At 47.5% G+C, this 15,328-nt stretch overlaps 1 protein-coding gene across 1 annotated transcript in view; it reads left to right on the top strand.

Annotated features, from left to right (window-relative positions):
* Positions 1-15,328, top strand: part of LOC135394289 (leucine-rich repeat-containing G-protein coupled receptor 5A-like) — a 372,926-nt gene that overhangs the window by 322,817 nt on the left and 34,781 nt on the right. Inside the window, exons 13-14 of the mRNA XM_064624974.1 lie at positions 6,090-6,161; positions 6,228-6,508. Of these exons, the coding sequence (XP_064481044.1) occupies positions 6,090-6,161; positions 6,228-6,508 (353 nt within the window). The remainder of the gene's footprint in view (positions 1-6,089; positions 6,162-6,227; positions 6,509-15,328) is intronic.

Raw genomic sequence — 15,328 nt, 5'->3', positions numbered from 1 at the left:
GATTGGAACTGCATGCTGAAGTGTTCTTGCAGACGGGAGCAAAACGCTCACGGATTCTCGGCACGCAGCACAGAACATGAAACACACCAGGAAGTCTGTACTAGCCTAGCAAATGCTTTGCAGTCGAAGGAAGCAAAACTCACGTACCTCGTGGGTTCAGTGAAGTCCAGAAATATACTGGCTCCCTAATAGCGAACTGTTTATCACTTCCCCAATGTCAATCTGCGCAGCAGACGGCTCGGCAGAAGAAACCGGCCGGTTTGGCGGAAGAAACCAAGCCAAATGACATGCCAAGCCGGAGCACAGGCAGACCACGAATGTGTCGTCGACACAGGGTTTGCGGGCCACAAAACGGAATGTCAGTGAAACTAAAAATTCACTTTTTCGAAAAACCGCGAGGAGTTTGGGATAACTATTTTGCACACATAATAAGTGTTCCCTTATGAACACATCGTGTGAGTACCATTCCATTCTGTAACACTAGAAAATCGGTGTAGCTGAGCTTTAACGTTTCTTTCGCTTACAATAAATCGCGTTATGACTTCGTCTTACCCGTAGACGTAAAAGCCGTGGAATTGAATCCTCGGCTCGCACAGGCTTTCGACGCCTCGCTAGCATCGTGCGAAGCAGGTCGTGCGGTGAAGCCTCCCAAATTGAGCGAACGCGAAGCCACCTTCATCTTATTGGAGCACGCCGCACCCGTCGCTTTCGGCGACGTCACTTTGAATTCGGAAACCACGTCCCTACGTAACACACTCAACAAGTATTTCCAGACGCACAAGCTGGACGCCTCGCTAGAATTCGCGGATAACGTCTACTCTCTGAAAACGCCGAAAGAGTTGCACGTACTGGAACCCTTTGTCAAGCTGCTACAGCTCACGCCCGTCGAGAGACACGGAGAAACTCTACGCGTCTCATCTACCTCCCGGCTATTATGCTACACCCCAAGCACTCCTGGATGCTAGGATGCCTGGATGCTTCTGTTAGTTGAGAGTCAGCAGTTCGTTTGTGCACTTCCTCGTCCGTGTCCCTTGCTGCGTTCCGTGTATCATCATGTACTCCTGGATGCGATTAAAGAGCACATAGGCTTCACTTCGACGGAAGCGAACAGAAATGTAAAATTCGGCTTTTCGAGGGCACCACCTCCTTAAGACTTTCCGAGTACCTGGCCGTGCTTTTGGGCTTCGAATCGCGCACCGCGTTCACAGGGGAGGAGGATGCCACGAGCTCCGTCGAGGTACTCCTGGAACCCCCGTTTCACAACGTAATCGTCTACACGGATATCGTGGAACCCACGTACGTGGGGAGTGGGAAAAACCGATATTAAAAATACTACCCTTTTATTACGAGAAAGACAAGCACGTCGTCACCTACACGTTAGATAACATCTAGTATTTTAACCTGTCTCGATTCGAAATTCCCTAAGTGACGATCGTTCTCGCGGACGAAACGGGAAGACGTTTACCGTTGCGGTCCAAAGGTAGAACCAATTTAACGTTGCATTTCAAATATGTACCGTAATTCCCCAAATATAATTCCCGTGTACACGGGACCCCTTTTCCAACGAGGGGGCAACATATCCAAGCAACATATCCAAGTTTATCGTTCCCATCTGGCAACAAATAAAACCGATCGCCCAGAGAACGTTGAAGGGCTTGGCGCGGAAGCGATAGCGAAGGAATATCGCGCGCAGTAAAAAAGACGGCCACAGCAACGGGGAGGGACGTGCTGGATTCCATGGAGGGCTCTGGAAACAACAATGGAAAGAAACGTCGCAAAAGGCGCCGACACACGACGCACCTGCAGATATCTTTGGTTCGCCATGAGGGTCACACATCCGCTGTGCGCTCCGACCGTCATGACGTCAACGAAAGACAAAAAACAGTCGCAATGATCGCCGCTCTGGTCTGACGAGTGACGTGATGATGTTCGAACCCCCTTCCATTCAATACAGCGTGGAAGATACTTCGTACCAACTCTTTTATCCGGTCAACGGGGTAAATAATACAGTGATCGAATTTTCTATTCAAAATTTGCAAAGGGCACACTTGGATCTCTACGGCAGCTTCGTGTCTTTGACCGCGCGCATTGTTCGCGAGGACGGGGAAGAAATGGACGACAAAGATGTCGTTTTCCCAATAAACCATCTGTTGAGTGACATGTTTAAGAGGGTCACCGTTTATGCGAACAACAAGCTCGTCAGTTCCAACGAGTTGTACGCCTACAGGAGTATTTTGGACGTCGTACTCATTCCACACCCCTAGCTCAAGAGACCGTGCAAGCGGCTGGACTCTTTGTCGAGGACGACGAACATTTAAAAAGCGATTACGACGTCTCGTCTCGCGGTCCGAAACAACGTTACGAAGCGACGAAGGGTGGAAAATACTTTAACCTGGTCGGACAAATCAATACCGACCTGTTCCAACAGCCGCGCCTGATGGTACCTGCCGTCGAAATTCGCGTAGTTTTCCTGTTAAACAACGACGAATTTAAACTCATATCGGCCCCCAACGACAAGAAAACGTACAATTACGAGGTGGACATTAAAGAAATGACGTTACACTTGAAAAAGGTGACGCTTGCACCTTCGCTGTTTTTGGAATACGAGCGGCGGCTTCAGACCACGCCAGCCATCTACGTGTTACGCGGACTGGAAACCAAAGTGTGGAGTTTGAGTGCCGGGAGCTTGGACGCGCACTTTGAAAACGTTTACCCCGGAAGTGTGCCTTCCAAATTATGCGTCGCCCTGCTCACCACGTCCGACTTTCAGGGCGACATCCAATCGAACCCCTAGAAATTCCGCCATTACGATCTGTCTCATTCGATGCTCTCCGTGGACTGCCAGCAAGTGCGAGCCGAGTACGACTTTGAGAACGATCTCGTCAAAATTCCCTACTTTAACTTCTTGCAAGAACTGGGTGAAAAACATTTTAAGTACAGCTACGACCAATTTAAAACGAATGGGTTCCTTCTCTACTTCAACTTGGACGTGGACAAGTGTTCTTCTCCTTTGCATTTGAACGAGTGGCGAAAAGAAAACGTTCGCCTGCAATTACGCTTCGCTAAAGCCCTTCCACACGCGGTCACCGTCCTCTTGATTTCCGAGTGTCCCAAGCTCATGTGCATCGACAAGGACCATACGGTCACCTTCCCATTGAAAAGATGTACGAGAGCGACATCTTGGAACTCGTGTCCCTGAACCCCTCGCTTCCACCATGCTGAGAGGCATTTGTGCTTCCGACGAAGCCTACGTCTTACGCAAGCCGGGCTATTTAATCGTCATTACGGAAGAGCGAAGAAAGCGCGGCCAGCACTGGGTGCTCTACCTGGAAAACTACGACGGGTCTGCCGTGTTTTTCGACAGTTACGGACTTCCCCCCATCGAAGCAAACCTTCGAAGGACTTTACTAGTGGACGAGTATAGCGACAAGTGTATTCAATCGCCTTTTTCGCCTTACTGCGGGCTTTTTTGCATCTACGTAGCCACGCACATGTCGAAACGCTACAGCTTGAAAAATTGTGTATCTATGTTTTCCTGTAACCCCGAAGAGAATGACGAAACAATAAAACGTCTCTTCGTGAGCGAACTCGCTTCGTAAAATGTTCTGTTTATATTTTTTTCACAACATACACAAGACGCTTGCGAGACGATCTTCAAACGTGCTGACCCGACGCTCGTCGCCGGTCACCGTGACGTTAAGGGATGTGTGGAGAAGCCAGTAGCGACGGACGATGGGTCGGTTGAAACCCGCGTTGATGAGACACGGGTCAACTGCCTCTCCTCGTCTATACTTTTCCAACAGCTCGAGCTTGTAATCTACGAAGTGCTTCATTTTCTTTGTAATCTTCCCGCTGACGGTGAACAGACGTAAGGGTATCGTCTTGAGAATCGAGCGAAAGTCACCCTCGCAGCCATCGCCATGAATATAATCGCGTAACCGTAGCAAGACCCGATACATTCGCGTTTGCACAAAGGTTGCAAACCTCTGCTGGGGCGTCATGACTGAGACGGAATGAGAGTACACACAACCTTTTTTTACTTATCGTGAGAGGTTATACATAAGTTAGCCTCCAGCTTTGGTTTCATAGCCGGGAAAACAGCCCAAGTACGGACGAAGGCTCGGGTCTAACCAACGGCTGGGGTTTCTCGACCAGAATCCACCGCAACGACAGGTGGTCAGCTGATCGCCGATTCGCAAAAAGAAGGTCTTCGGAGGAGGCTTGAAGGTTAGGACCAGGGGTAGATCTCCCATCAGTAGCCATCCGTAATCTGCACGGTAATCTGCAGCTGTATCCCTGAAAAAACACAGAGTTTCGTCGAAGTTATTCAGACTGTTTAATGCATTGCATTTTGATAACCAAACAGTATTTCAATGAATCAGTGACAAAGTTTGCGATGTAGACTGCTTGCAAATGTCTCTGCTTCCGCAGGGCATACTTAATATGTCAATGGCACGAGCGAGAAGGTCCACGATGTCTGCAGAGACGTAGTTGAATTCGGCGTTGGTCGAGCTCACAAATTCGCTCATCAGTCTCAGGGGTCCGCCCGGAACCGCTATACAGACGTTGTTGTAACGGACGTAAATCCGTTGTACAATCTCCTGCAGCGGCCCCGGCGAGATCTCTCCAATATTGCCAAAGCCTACCATGTCTATCACGTAGCGAAAAGCAGTGATGACGAGCTCGTTGTGGGGACTTTCCTTGATGAAACATTCATTCTCCACTTCTTCCCAAGAAGCGTGGGTACGGGGACAATTTTGTAATGCGTGGTAGCTGAACATTTTCATGTATTGATGATGTGAGCGCAGTGCGCGCTGCCTTTATACAAATAAACACGCGCAAAGAACCGAGAGCGAAACCGAAACAGAGAAGCAAGTTGCTGCCGCTAGGAGCACGCGCGCGCGCAGTGGAAGGACCAGGGAGCGAAACCGAAACGAGGAGCGCCCGCGAGGAGATGACCGCTGGATACCGGCGGCACATAGGGCGCTAGAAGCGCGCGCGCGCGCGCATGCGTAGCGGCCGCTGCGAGGCACCCCAGTCACTTGCTCGCTGGCTCTCCTGGAGTACAGACGTGCATTTGGTCGCTCCGCAGTCCCTGCGCCAGGTCAGTTTGTGGCTCTCTGTCGTCGGGATCGGTCGCACCGTCGCCACGGAGCAAAAGGTGAGTGGTTTGCCATGCTCGATGTTTGCGCGTTGTTTGACTGCGCGCTCTGAACCTTTTCTCGCATGTTTGCCATAACGGATATTCCCGGTACGCGCATGTTTAGACTTGTTTAGCAGTGACCCGTAGCGGCCTTTTGTTCGTGTTGTCGCATGTATAGCGTTGTGTGCCTAGCGTTTTGCGGTTACCGATTTGTGTTAGCCATTGAATTTCGTAGCGTTGTGAGGTGACGCTGTGGTTAGGCCTAACCGGTCGCCTCTAAGCCTTTTCCCCGATGTGCACTGTTTTCTCCGTGCTGTTTAGCAGTAGCGGTTACACCTTTTCCACGCGCTCTGGCATGCCTAGACTTGTTGTGCAGTGTTGCAATTTTACCTGCCGCTAGTATGTTGTTGTTCTCTGTCTTTCTCGCATAGAGGATGGTGGCGCCATCTGGTGTGATGCCTTGCAACTAGGTGGCCACCTGTCGTCGATCTCTGCAACTACCAGTCGTCAACAAGCACCATGGCGGTCGCTGGTCACTCAGGTGTTCCGGAGCTGTTTCTGCATCACGGCATCGTTAATTTTCAAATAAATTGTTTCTCTCCACTGTATTTCTATCTATTTTTTCTTTTTTATGGACACAGGTTGCCGCCAACACACAGCTGGTCTGGACACGAGTTAGATGCTCCCCAATTAGTGTGATGACTTCCTGGAGGGTGCTGATTAATGTGGGGGGTCGCAATTAACTCTAATTGCTAATTAAATCGTGTTTAGACCAAATTGTGTGTTGGCGGCAGTCTGTGTCCAGTCATTACTACTAACAACAACACCAAATAAATCGTGGCTATGACATGGGGTGATTACTAGCACATTGTATGTTAAGACACCGTAAAACCTAAGCCATACGTAATGCGTTTTTCGGTACGAACGGTTTACACTTTCCATGCAGGGCACTGCAGAAGAATGAGATATTTGAAGTCCACCCGGATGCCTTTCTGGTGACAACCAAATTGCAAGACCTGTAAGTGGCTTGTCGGCTCGAATAAACGGCGTGAAATTGACTGAACTCGACACCGTATTATTCTAGAAACCTTGCAGACAACGTGTTCCCGGTGATGCCGTACCGGGGTCTTCGAGGACTGCACCGGCTGACGACTTCGGGCAACCGCTTCCTGCGTGACTTTCCACCGCCGGAGGTGTTTCCCCACATCCAGAAGCTGTATCTGTCGTATTCGTACCACTGCTGCGTGTACAGACACAAAGAGACAGAGGAGCCGGTTGTCAAGGACGCCGTCCTTTGGCTGAACAAGGAAGACGTTGACATGGACACCTGGACGACCAATATGTCCGCACCAGATTTCTTCCCAGGTAATATGCCCACCCTTACTCAGAGTATGGCATAGATGCAGGCCAGCTCGGTGGACATACTACATAATATGAAAAGCCTGAGTCTGTGCACAACTATAGGGTGTCCAGACTCGGGATCTTGACATTATGGAGTATACTCACCGTTGTTGCTTCCGTAAATGTAGAATATGCGGAGAGAGTCGTATTTCTCACTTTCCGTTGCCCCCTTTCTTTTCTTGTTTGCAATACATATAATATCACAGTACATAGGTCACGTGCTGGAGCTGTGAGTAGTGTAACTTACAGTTTGTAGTGCAGACGAAGTACGACATGCAGGTGACCCGGGTTCGAACCCTGGCGCCTACTGTGCTCTCTGGGTGTTTCCCCTTGGTTTTCCTCAGACGCTTTAAGGCAAATGTCTGCACAGTTCCCTGTGAGGTCGGCCCAGGACGCACGATCCCTCCGAGCAACACCCTGCAAACATTGGCAGGCAGATCGTCCGGAAATAGCACTTAACCACCACCACCACCACCTCTCAAGAACGGGGCTGCACTAACTGGTTTGCCACATTACTTTTGTAAACTGTAATGTGGACTGACTTCATCTGATTGGCGTGATCGAAAAAGAAATCGCGGTACCTTTCCGTATTGTGTGAAATTAAATGCGGTAGCTTTATAGGGCATAGACCTGCACTATGGTTCACCGCATGCAAGTAAAGCTATCTTCGCTGCACTGCCCTTTCCCCTTTCTTTTTTTTCTGCAAATAAATCCCCCCCTCTTCTAGTTCATTGTACCGCAACTAAGGCTCCGTTTGCGGATCGAGGCCAGAAAGTGTGAGGAAGAAGAAGAGTAGGAGGGAATTGACGTGTTATAAATGTTGATCGTATCATACGTTCCTCTATGTTCCAAGAGGTGTATTGGGACCCTCTTAAAAATTGGCGCAGAGGAAATAGCGAGTTCTTGGGACAACTTATGCCACATGATCTGATCAGTCACGCCAGATTACTCGAAGAAGCACCGTATGGTAATGACCAGGACTGGTTGGAAGAATTTCCATGCATTGAAACTCTGGCACAGTGGAGTGACGAACTCTCCTTCAGCGTAGTAAACTTTGAGACTTCTCTCGGTAAATTTCGAGACACTACATGTCCCTGGCATAGTGCCCGTGGAAAACAGCTGAACACTTCGAAGGGTAGGAAGCCGCACTGGTTCGTGCATTCCCAGTAGCAGAAAATCCGGGGATTTTTGTATGAGAAAATTCTGAAACGGGCGTTCAGCGACCATCCGAAACGATGAGTATTATATACTGCAGTGCAGTGATGGCCACTAACTACTTCTACAGTAGTTTAACTACTAACTACTTTGTGATTGAGTAGTTTAACTAGTAGTTCAACTACTTTCCGGGGAAGTAGTTAAAACTACTTTTTTAACTATTGCAGTGTAGTTTAACTACATCTATAACTACTTAACGTTGTCCACCAACTCCAATCCCTTGTTGGACACCTAAATAGGAATCACAAGCAATAATAAACTTTGGCTCAAGCCATTGCTATGATCGTCAAATACAAAGCTTACGGCGGGATTCTTTCTGTGCCTACGCGATAAACTAAGTTGCAGAATTATTTCACAGCAAATCAAATGAGGCTTCACTAGACAAGCATTAAGAGTGAAGATTTAGTACACATGCACGACACAATTGCTCTGCACCTCCGTTCTCATCAAACAAGTAGGTCAAGGTAAAAGTCGGAAGCACAATCGTGCGGTAAAGCTTGCGGCAAAATCGGAAGTAGTTAGCGCCTTCAGTAACCTAACTACTGTAGTTAACTACTTAAAATAGTAGTTTAACTAGTAGTTGCCACTACATTTCTGCAAGTAGTTGATAACTACTTTTTAACTACATTCAGGTAGTTTAACTAGTAGTTTAACTACATGTAGTTAACTACTGGCCGTCACTGCTGCAGTATTGTCTTTTTAGCTGTTCTCTCCCGGCACTGTTCTCTCTTTTTTTTTTTTAGCGATTTTAAAATTTGAACTTCCGAACCGCCCGGTTTTTAACCCTTTTGGATATACCTACTGCAGAGCGGAGCTTTTGGCTTAGAAGGTCATGCCTCTTGGGTCGTTAATGAGTCATCAACCTTTCAGAATTGAACGTCAGAGTTTCGAGTTCTATTCTCATATTCAGTCGATGTCATTTGAGGACGACCGTCAACCGAGAGTTCTGTGTAAGCTTCATAGCTATAAGCACAAGTTGACTGTCAGCCTAAACAAAATCTCACTTTTGTAGGAAACAGCTGGCCATCTAGGTGATACCGTCTCAACATATGGTGTTAGTTTCGTGAAGCTCCATGAAACATCGAAGACTTGGATTTTGGGCATGAGTGGTTCGTTTTAGAATCACTAATGAGCTTTAGTGACTCTAGGCTGCTCATGCACACTATGTTGAGATGACCAAACCACTAAACGATTTGAAAAAAAGAAAAATTGGGGCGGGCTCAGTCGTGTCCGAGCCGTAGTGTTTTACATGAAAACGTCACGATCCCCGATTTCTTTGCTCCTTTGCGGAATTTTAGTGAAGGAAATACAAGTGTTTATCCATTCCATTCATTAGTCATTTATTAATACCAAGACATTTAAGTAGGGGGGCGCCGCCTCCCATCACCGCTGCGCCTGGGGTTCTCTTGCGGGCTCTGACTCCCCCCCCCCCTTTCTGGATGCACTCCATCGTCTTTGTAGTCGCTCGCTCAAGTCGAAATAGCCCCGTTGACAGAGAGTAAGGAGCCGCTGTGCGCGCGGAAGTCGAATTTGCCTCCGCCGCTAATCTTCTGCGGCGCTCCCGTAGGTCTCTCGATCGCTCGGTGCTGGACCCTGGGGACTTTTTGGGTTCCTCTCTAGCCGCCCTTTCTTCTGATTGCCGTTTCCTTCAATTCTGATCAGATTTTAGTTTCATACATGCCGACGTTCTGGCGAAATTTTGATATTTCAATTTTGCATGTTTATGAGACTTTGGCTATTTGTTGTAAAAGCCGATGTCACTTAAGGTTCAGTTAGAACCTCTCAAGCGCTTGCCAACGACACCTCGATCGGCGTCCTAGCTTCACGCGTTCCCGAGATAGACTGCCCTCAAGGTACGCGTACCCTTATTCGCGACTCCAGCTAAGCCGTAGCCACCTTGCGGAGATTTCGAAAAGCTGCGAGTGCAGGTTCGAGATCGCGTCGGGGCAGGGAAGCAGTACAGCGGAACACGTTTCTCCTGCTTATGGACAGAAAGCCGGCAACAAAGAATGTATCGAAATCGAAAACAGGAATGTTGCAGTACGAATTACTTCTCAGCATGTTGGGAATATGCCACGCTTACTTTTCATCATTTCCTAATGAAGAAGAACGGAACGGAATTCTGATATGTGTTCACCCATCGCACGCTTTCGTGATCGCCTGTGTCGCCGCAGTTTCATCTTAATATTAATCTTCGGAATACCGAACAAGGAACCGGCATTTCTTTGTCTTGCTGACATGTATGCATTTTCACACCTCATGCAAAGTAAACAATATCACCGTACTAATGCGGCGTTGACAAGCATGTGTGTTATCTTCGAGAGAAAGCTTCTGTCTGGTGTCGCACACGTATCAGCGAATGACTCGCAAAGATAAAAGTATCAACCAAGTTGTACGTGAATGCCAAGAGCAGTGCAGAAAAAGAATACTTCACTGTGCCAGATCATGTTTGCAGCGCTCAGATTTTCGTCGCGCAACATATGTCATGTTAAATAATTGCACACGTATGGTGTTAAGTGAAGACAAAGTGTCAGATATTCTCGTGTGTACCACGGGATTTCAAAATGTATATCGTTCACGTATGCATTTGACATGCAGACAGAGTTATAAACGTCACGTCATATGATCACGTTTTGTCATCACCAAACCAAACAAAGACGTGATCTCTTGAGTTCTTGCAAATGCCCATGTGTGCGTCAACTTGTTCATCACAATTTTTTACGATTGCTTGAGCATCAAAGTTCGGACAAAAACTATCTAATAGGCGATTTCAGATATTGCCCTTGTGCTCCGCATGGGGGCCCTCCGTCGCGCAAGTCACGCGCATCGCGCAATGCGTTGTGGGAAATGGTTTGCATTCGTGCTCGTCTGCCTGTTGCTTGAAGGTGCGGGAGGTGAAGGAGAAAGAAAACCGAAACCGTTTGCGCTCTTCTTCTTCTCTCTGACTCATGAGCACTTAGTCCCAAGGTGCAGCGGGGCTTTCGCAACACGGCGCTCTCTGGTGGGCCATCCATGTAATTTCTGAAATCGTCTATTCCTAGAGACACTACACTTCGAACGGAGCTGTTGTTCATTTGCAGCACTCACATACTACGGGACTATCGGAGGAGAAACTCAAAAATGGCATTACCTTGCAGACTACTAATCCACATTCCAAAACACATGCTAAGTCACGCTTCTTAAGAAACTAATCCCTGCTTTGCCTTCTTAGATTCTAAAATGCCTCATTCGTTCGTTCGACTCACGTTTGTAAACAAACTCCGACAACGGAAACTTTTTTGCCTACTTCTCTGAGTTGAACTGGCACAGTATGAGATAACCAGAAGACAAAATTAATTCCTTTGTCATGAAGCACGTCAATTTATTAATATGAAAAACTGAAACAGATCAACATACTTCGGTCGACACTGCGGTCCCTACGCTCGCTTTGCTCGGGAGGCCTGCACTCGTCCGCCATCTTGGAATTTCGGGGCGCCACCAATAGTTCACTGGAGTCGCGAATATTTGCGTCCCTCTCGCACGCGCCCGCCACACCCAGAGATTGCGTCAGCCGTCACAATGACCTTGATAGCTAGAATCTTAAGCTATCTGGATTTATCCGGTTGGTTGCTATCGGTTTATTACTCACCGAGTTGTCGCGTCATGAAATAATTCGGCATAATTTCGTTGTATCGTAAATTTCGACCTGGCTACCAAACCGAGCACCCCTGTCACACGGGCTAATTTAGTGTCATTTTCGTGAAGTGCACTCCAACCAAGCGAATGTCACTTTCACTACACGGCTTAAGCAAGTGTGACTTAAGCAATTATGGCAGTTACGATAGATAAGAATAAACGGCGGCAAAATTTTTTAGGCGTGCGCTACAATACGTTCCCCAGAATGTTTTTCTTTTATTTAGAAACACCTCCTGCAAATCTTCTTCCAACATTTACAAATTGGCCTCAAACATGTGCCACAACGAAAATGGCCGCCGCCGGATCGCCGAGAACAGGCTGTCTTACAGGCTGTTAACGAGAGTAATGACACGCTTTTTCGGCACAATGTCACACTGTATAAAAATAGAGTAAACACTCTGTTGAAAATGCTTGTTTAAAAATATTGTGGCGTCGGGGTCTCTCGCTTTTTCTCAATATTGATACCTGTACCACAAAGTATGATGTTGAGGCTACACAATCGGCCAGGCGAAGAGAAATGAAGTGAGTTTGGGAAACTTGAGTGTCACTAAAAGATGTCGTGTGACAGCACACAAATGACACTAAGTCCGAGTGTCACTCGTTGAAAGTGACACTAAACTAGTCCGTCTGACAGGGGTACTGCAGACGTTTTCACGTCAAAAAAAAAAGAAGAAAGAAATGAAAGGAAACTGAGTCGAATGGACTTGAACTCCAGACTGTGCAGCACGTCTGATCAAGTCATATTTGGTCTTGCAGACCCATGAGCTGTTGTACGTTTTACTATCTCCTAAGAACTGTTCAACAGGGGCAGCACCTTTTGAATAGGCGCTTACAACCCAAGAGCGCCTTTAGATTCAGTTGACTGCGACCAGGGCATCCCAACGGAAGTATTCAAGAGCGCCTCGAAAGAGCAAAACTCGAGCTATTCAGGCAGTGTCAGAAGTGTGCCGGCTAACGCAGAGTTCAGCTAGAGTGTAGTTTAGCATAGTTGAATTGGTCCTCTACCGCAACAAGGTTCTACGAGACCTATCGCAACAATGAACGTCACATCTGCAAGACCGTGGATTGGTCCTGTATCTGAAAAAAAAAAGGGACATTTATACGTTGTATTTTAGATCCAGAAGGAGTTCCAGCCTCTATGTCAAGATTTGAGGCGTTACTAGCGGGTTCTGTACGTTGTCACTGTGACGAATTACCCGCGTCACCAAGTATACCGTTACCGGGGCGGGGGGGGGGGGGGGAGACTACGGACCTTCGGATGGGTGCGAGGGGAAGAAAAAATAGGAGAGGGAAGGACGTCGAGGGTGTGATATGAACAAAGCGGAGTGAACGCCGGTTTGTGGGGTAAGAAATGCATATTTGAAAATAGCAGCAAATGCAAGACAAACATTTCTCCATGTTCCGAGCGGTCTACTCGTATTAGGACATTCTTTACAAATGCTTTCATGTCAGTGCAACGTAATGGTGGTTCTGGTGTTAATATCAAGCAGTTTGCCGTATACTAGCCGCAGACTCGCTGTAGCTGTACTGGACTTGGTGTCGTAGGAATTATACGCCAAGCACGCGCTCTGTCCCTACCATAACTTTATTCTCCTCGCGCATGACGATGGGACTCGTCCCAACACCAGTGACTTCTGCTTATACCTCTCACTGTGTTAGCACGACATCCATATGTGGAACAGATCGTGGCGAAGTGGTATTACGAACATGTCGCAGTCAACTGAGGACAGACGCCCAGTTCCGCACCAAGGACAGCAGTTGACAAAATGTCAGCGAGTGCCAGTGGCAGAAATCGAACCCCACCCCTCTGATTGCCGATCAGGCGTACTACCATTACGTTACGCCGGCATCACGCTCTCGTCAGCATACCGAGCCCTCGTTCAGAGAGACACATGCATGCATACACCCACTCAGGCCACATTCTCTCTATAGCGAATTCAGCTGGTCGTTTCAGGGCAACACGCAACATGTTCCGGGGCAGATGTTGGATGCTTTGAATGAGTCAAGTTCGTCGAGTTCAGACAGCTTAAGTAGTAGCAGTAGTTACAGCTCGCTTTATGCTGAGGCGTTCGACATATTTTTTGTCCGAAGGTGGAAAACTTTACGTCGTGGACACTGTTTCGCGCTACTCGGACGATGATGGACTCGAACTCGGACTCGGATGGTATGAATGAATGTGGGTTGTGAATGTGGATTCTGGCATTGTCGTGTATTTTATGTTTAAAGTGGTTATTAAAATGGTTGTCCTGCGGCTCCATCCTGTACATCAGTTGCATGAGTTTGTTTGTCAACACTGGCACTATCTAGCATGATCTGCTGGGCGGATCGGTGTAAGCAGCACTGGTGCAGTTTTCCTGCGCGGGCCCTACACCAGCGCACTATACACTGGCCTCTACACTCAAACGACCAGCTAAATTCGCTATTACATTTCTGTTCCATGCGCTCTCACATAGAAGAACAAAACGAGCCACCCTGGCTGACGTCAGAAGCACGTGCGACCGCGATGAAGGCGATTGAGGACTATTTTGAGATATTATAAAACATAACCAGCAACATTTGCCGTGAATCGGTAGCTTGATTGCTTTGCGGAAGCCAAATCGGAAGTTGGCAATGACCGTCACGGTAAATTTAGTTACAAATTATTGACTGCCACTTCAATTGAAATAGTTTACACTGTGACTCTGAGCATTACAAAAAAGCACGTGACAGCGTTTGTTTAGGTGTGGTTTGGGTCAGGACTATTTGGGTGTTGTGTTTCTCCTAATTGTTGATGAAGCCTCTGCAATAAACGTTGGGCAACCAACGCGACTCTTGCAACATACGGACAAACAAGCATTCGGATATTAGGGTAAGGTGGGGCAAGATGAGACAGAAATTTGCAATTGAATATGACATTTTTACTTTTCGTGCTTAAAAAAAACTAGCCATAGGCATATTCTCAGGGGTCTAGAGCTTCTGACCTGTAAATGCAGAACGGACGTAGCCGGTCTAAAATAAACAGAACAAGAAATTCAAAAATGCAAACTGTCTCATCTTGCCGCAACCCTGGGGGCAAGACGAGACATCGTGTGGGGCAAGATGAGACACGCCGTGGTAATGAACTATACAAATTAGGTTTTGCAATCCAAACAGACAAAGTAAAGCCCGTGGGAACCTACACAATCCCCTTGAGCCCACCACCCACATGATGTGCAATAACACCACACAGAAGCCGATGCAATTTTGCTCCACCGTCCTTTGCAAACATGGCACCGCCACTTTGATGTGCCGCTGGTCACTCGCTTTTGCGTGCGCTTCTGCTGCTGGAAATGTACTAGGAAACAGGAAATTTTGCTGGAAAATCCTAGGCAAGATGCAAAAAAGAAATATCTGAGGAACAAGCATAAAGCCACCTAAGTTTACTTATCCGTTTCTAAATTATGTTAAATTTAATTGCATTAAATTTAAATTACATTACATTCTCGCGTCTTGCCCGTGCATATTATCGGATGCATTAAGTTTTCTATTCAACACCGGATAACCAAGAGTACCCATATTTTGCATATATCTAGATAAATGACTAAGGAAATAGGATGTGGACTTGCATTGACAGAATAAGCCCAAGGACGTCGCTTTTCGCATCGAACCTCATACACAGCTGCGGAACTCTATGCCATGCTTTTCTTTCTGCAGCACATCGTTGATTTTACCCCGCGGGAACGGGTCGTGTTCACTGACTCTAAACCTGCGCTTCAAGCAATTGAAAATTCTGGCATCCGATGCTCACCCGCGCCGTTGGTGATGGATGTGTAATGGCTTGCAACCTTGTCTACGAAGAAGAGTACAGACTAGTTCTCCAGTGCGTTTCAGCCCATTGCGGTGTCGGAGGGAATGAACAGGCCGACAGCGCCGTAG

The sequence above is a fragment of the Ornithodoros turicata genome, chromosome 5, assembly GCF_037126465.1.
Source record: "Ornithodoros turicata isolate Travis chromosome 5, ASM3712646v1, whole genome shotgun sequence".
Taxonomy (NCBI): domain Eukaryota; kingdom Metazoa; phylum Arthropoda; class Arachnida; order Ixodida; family Argasidae; genus Ornithodoros; species Ornithodoros turicata.
This window is presented reverse-complemented; position numbering and strand designations above follow the sequence as displayed.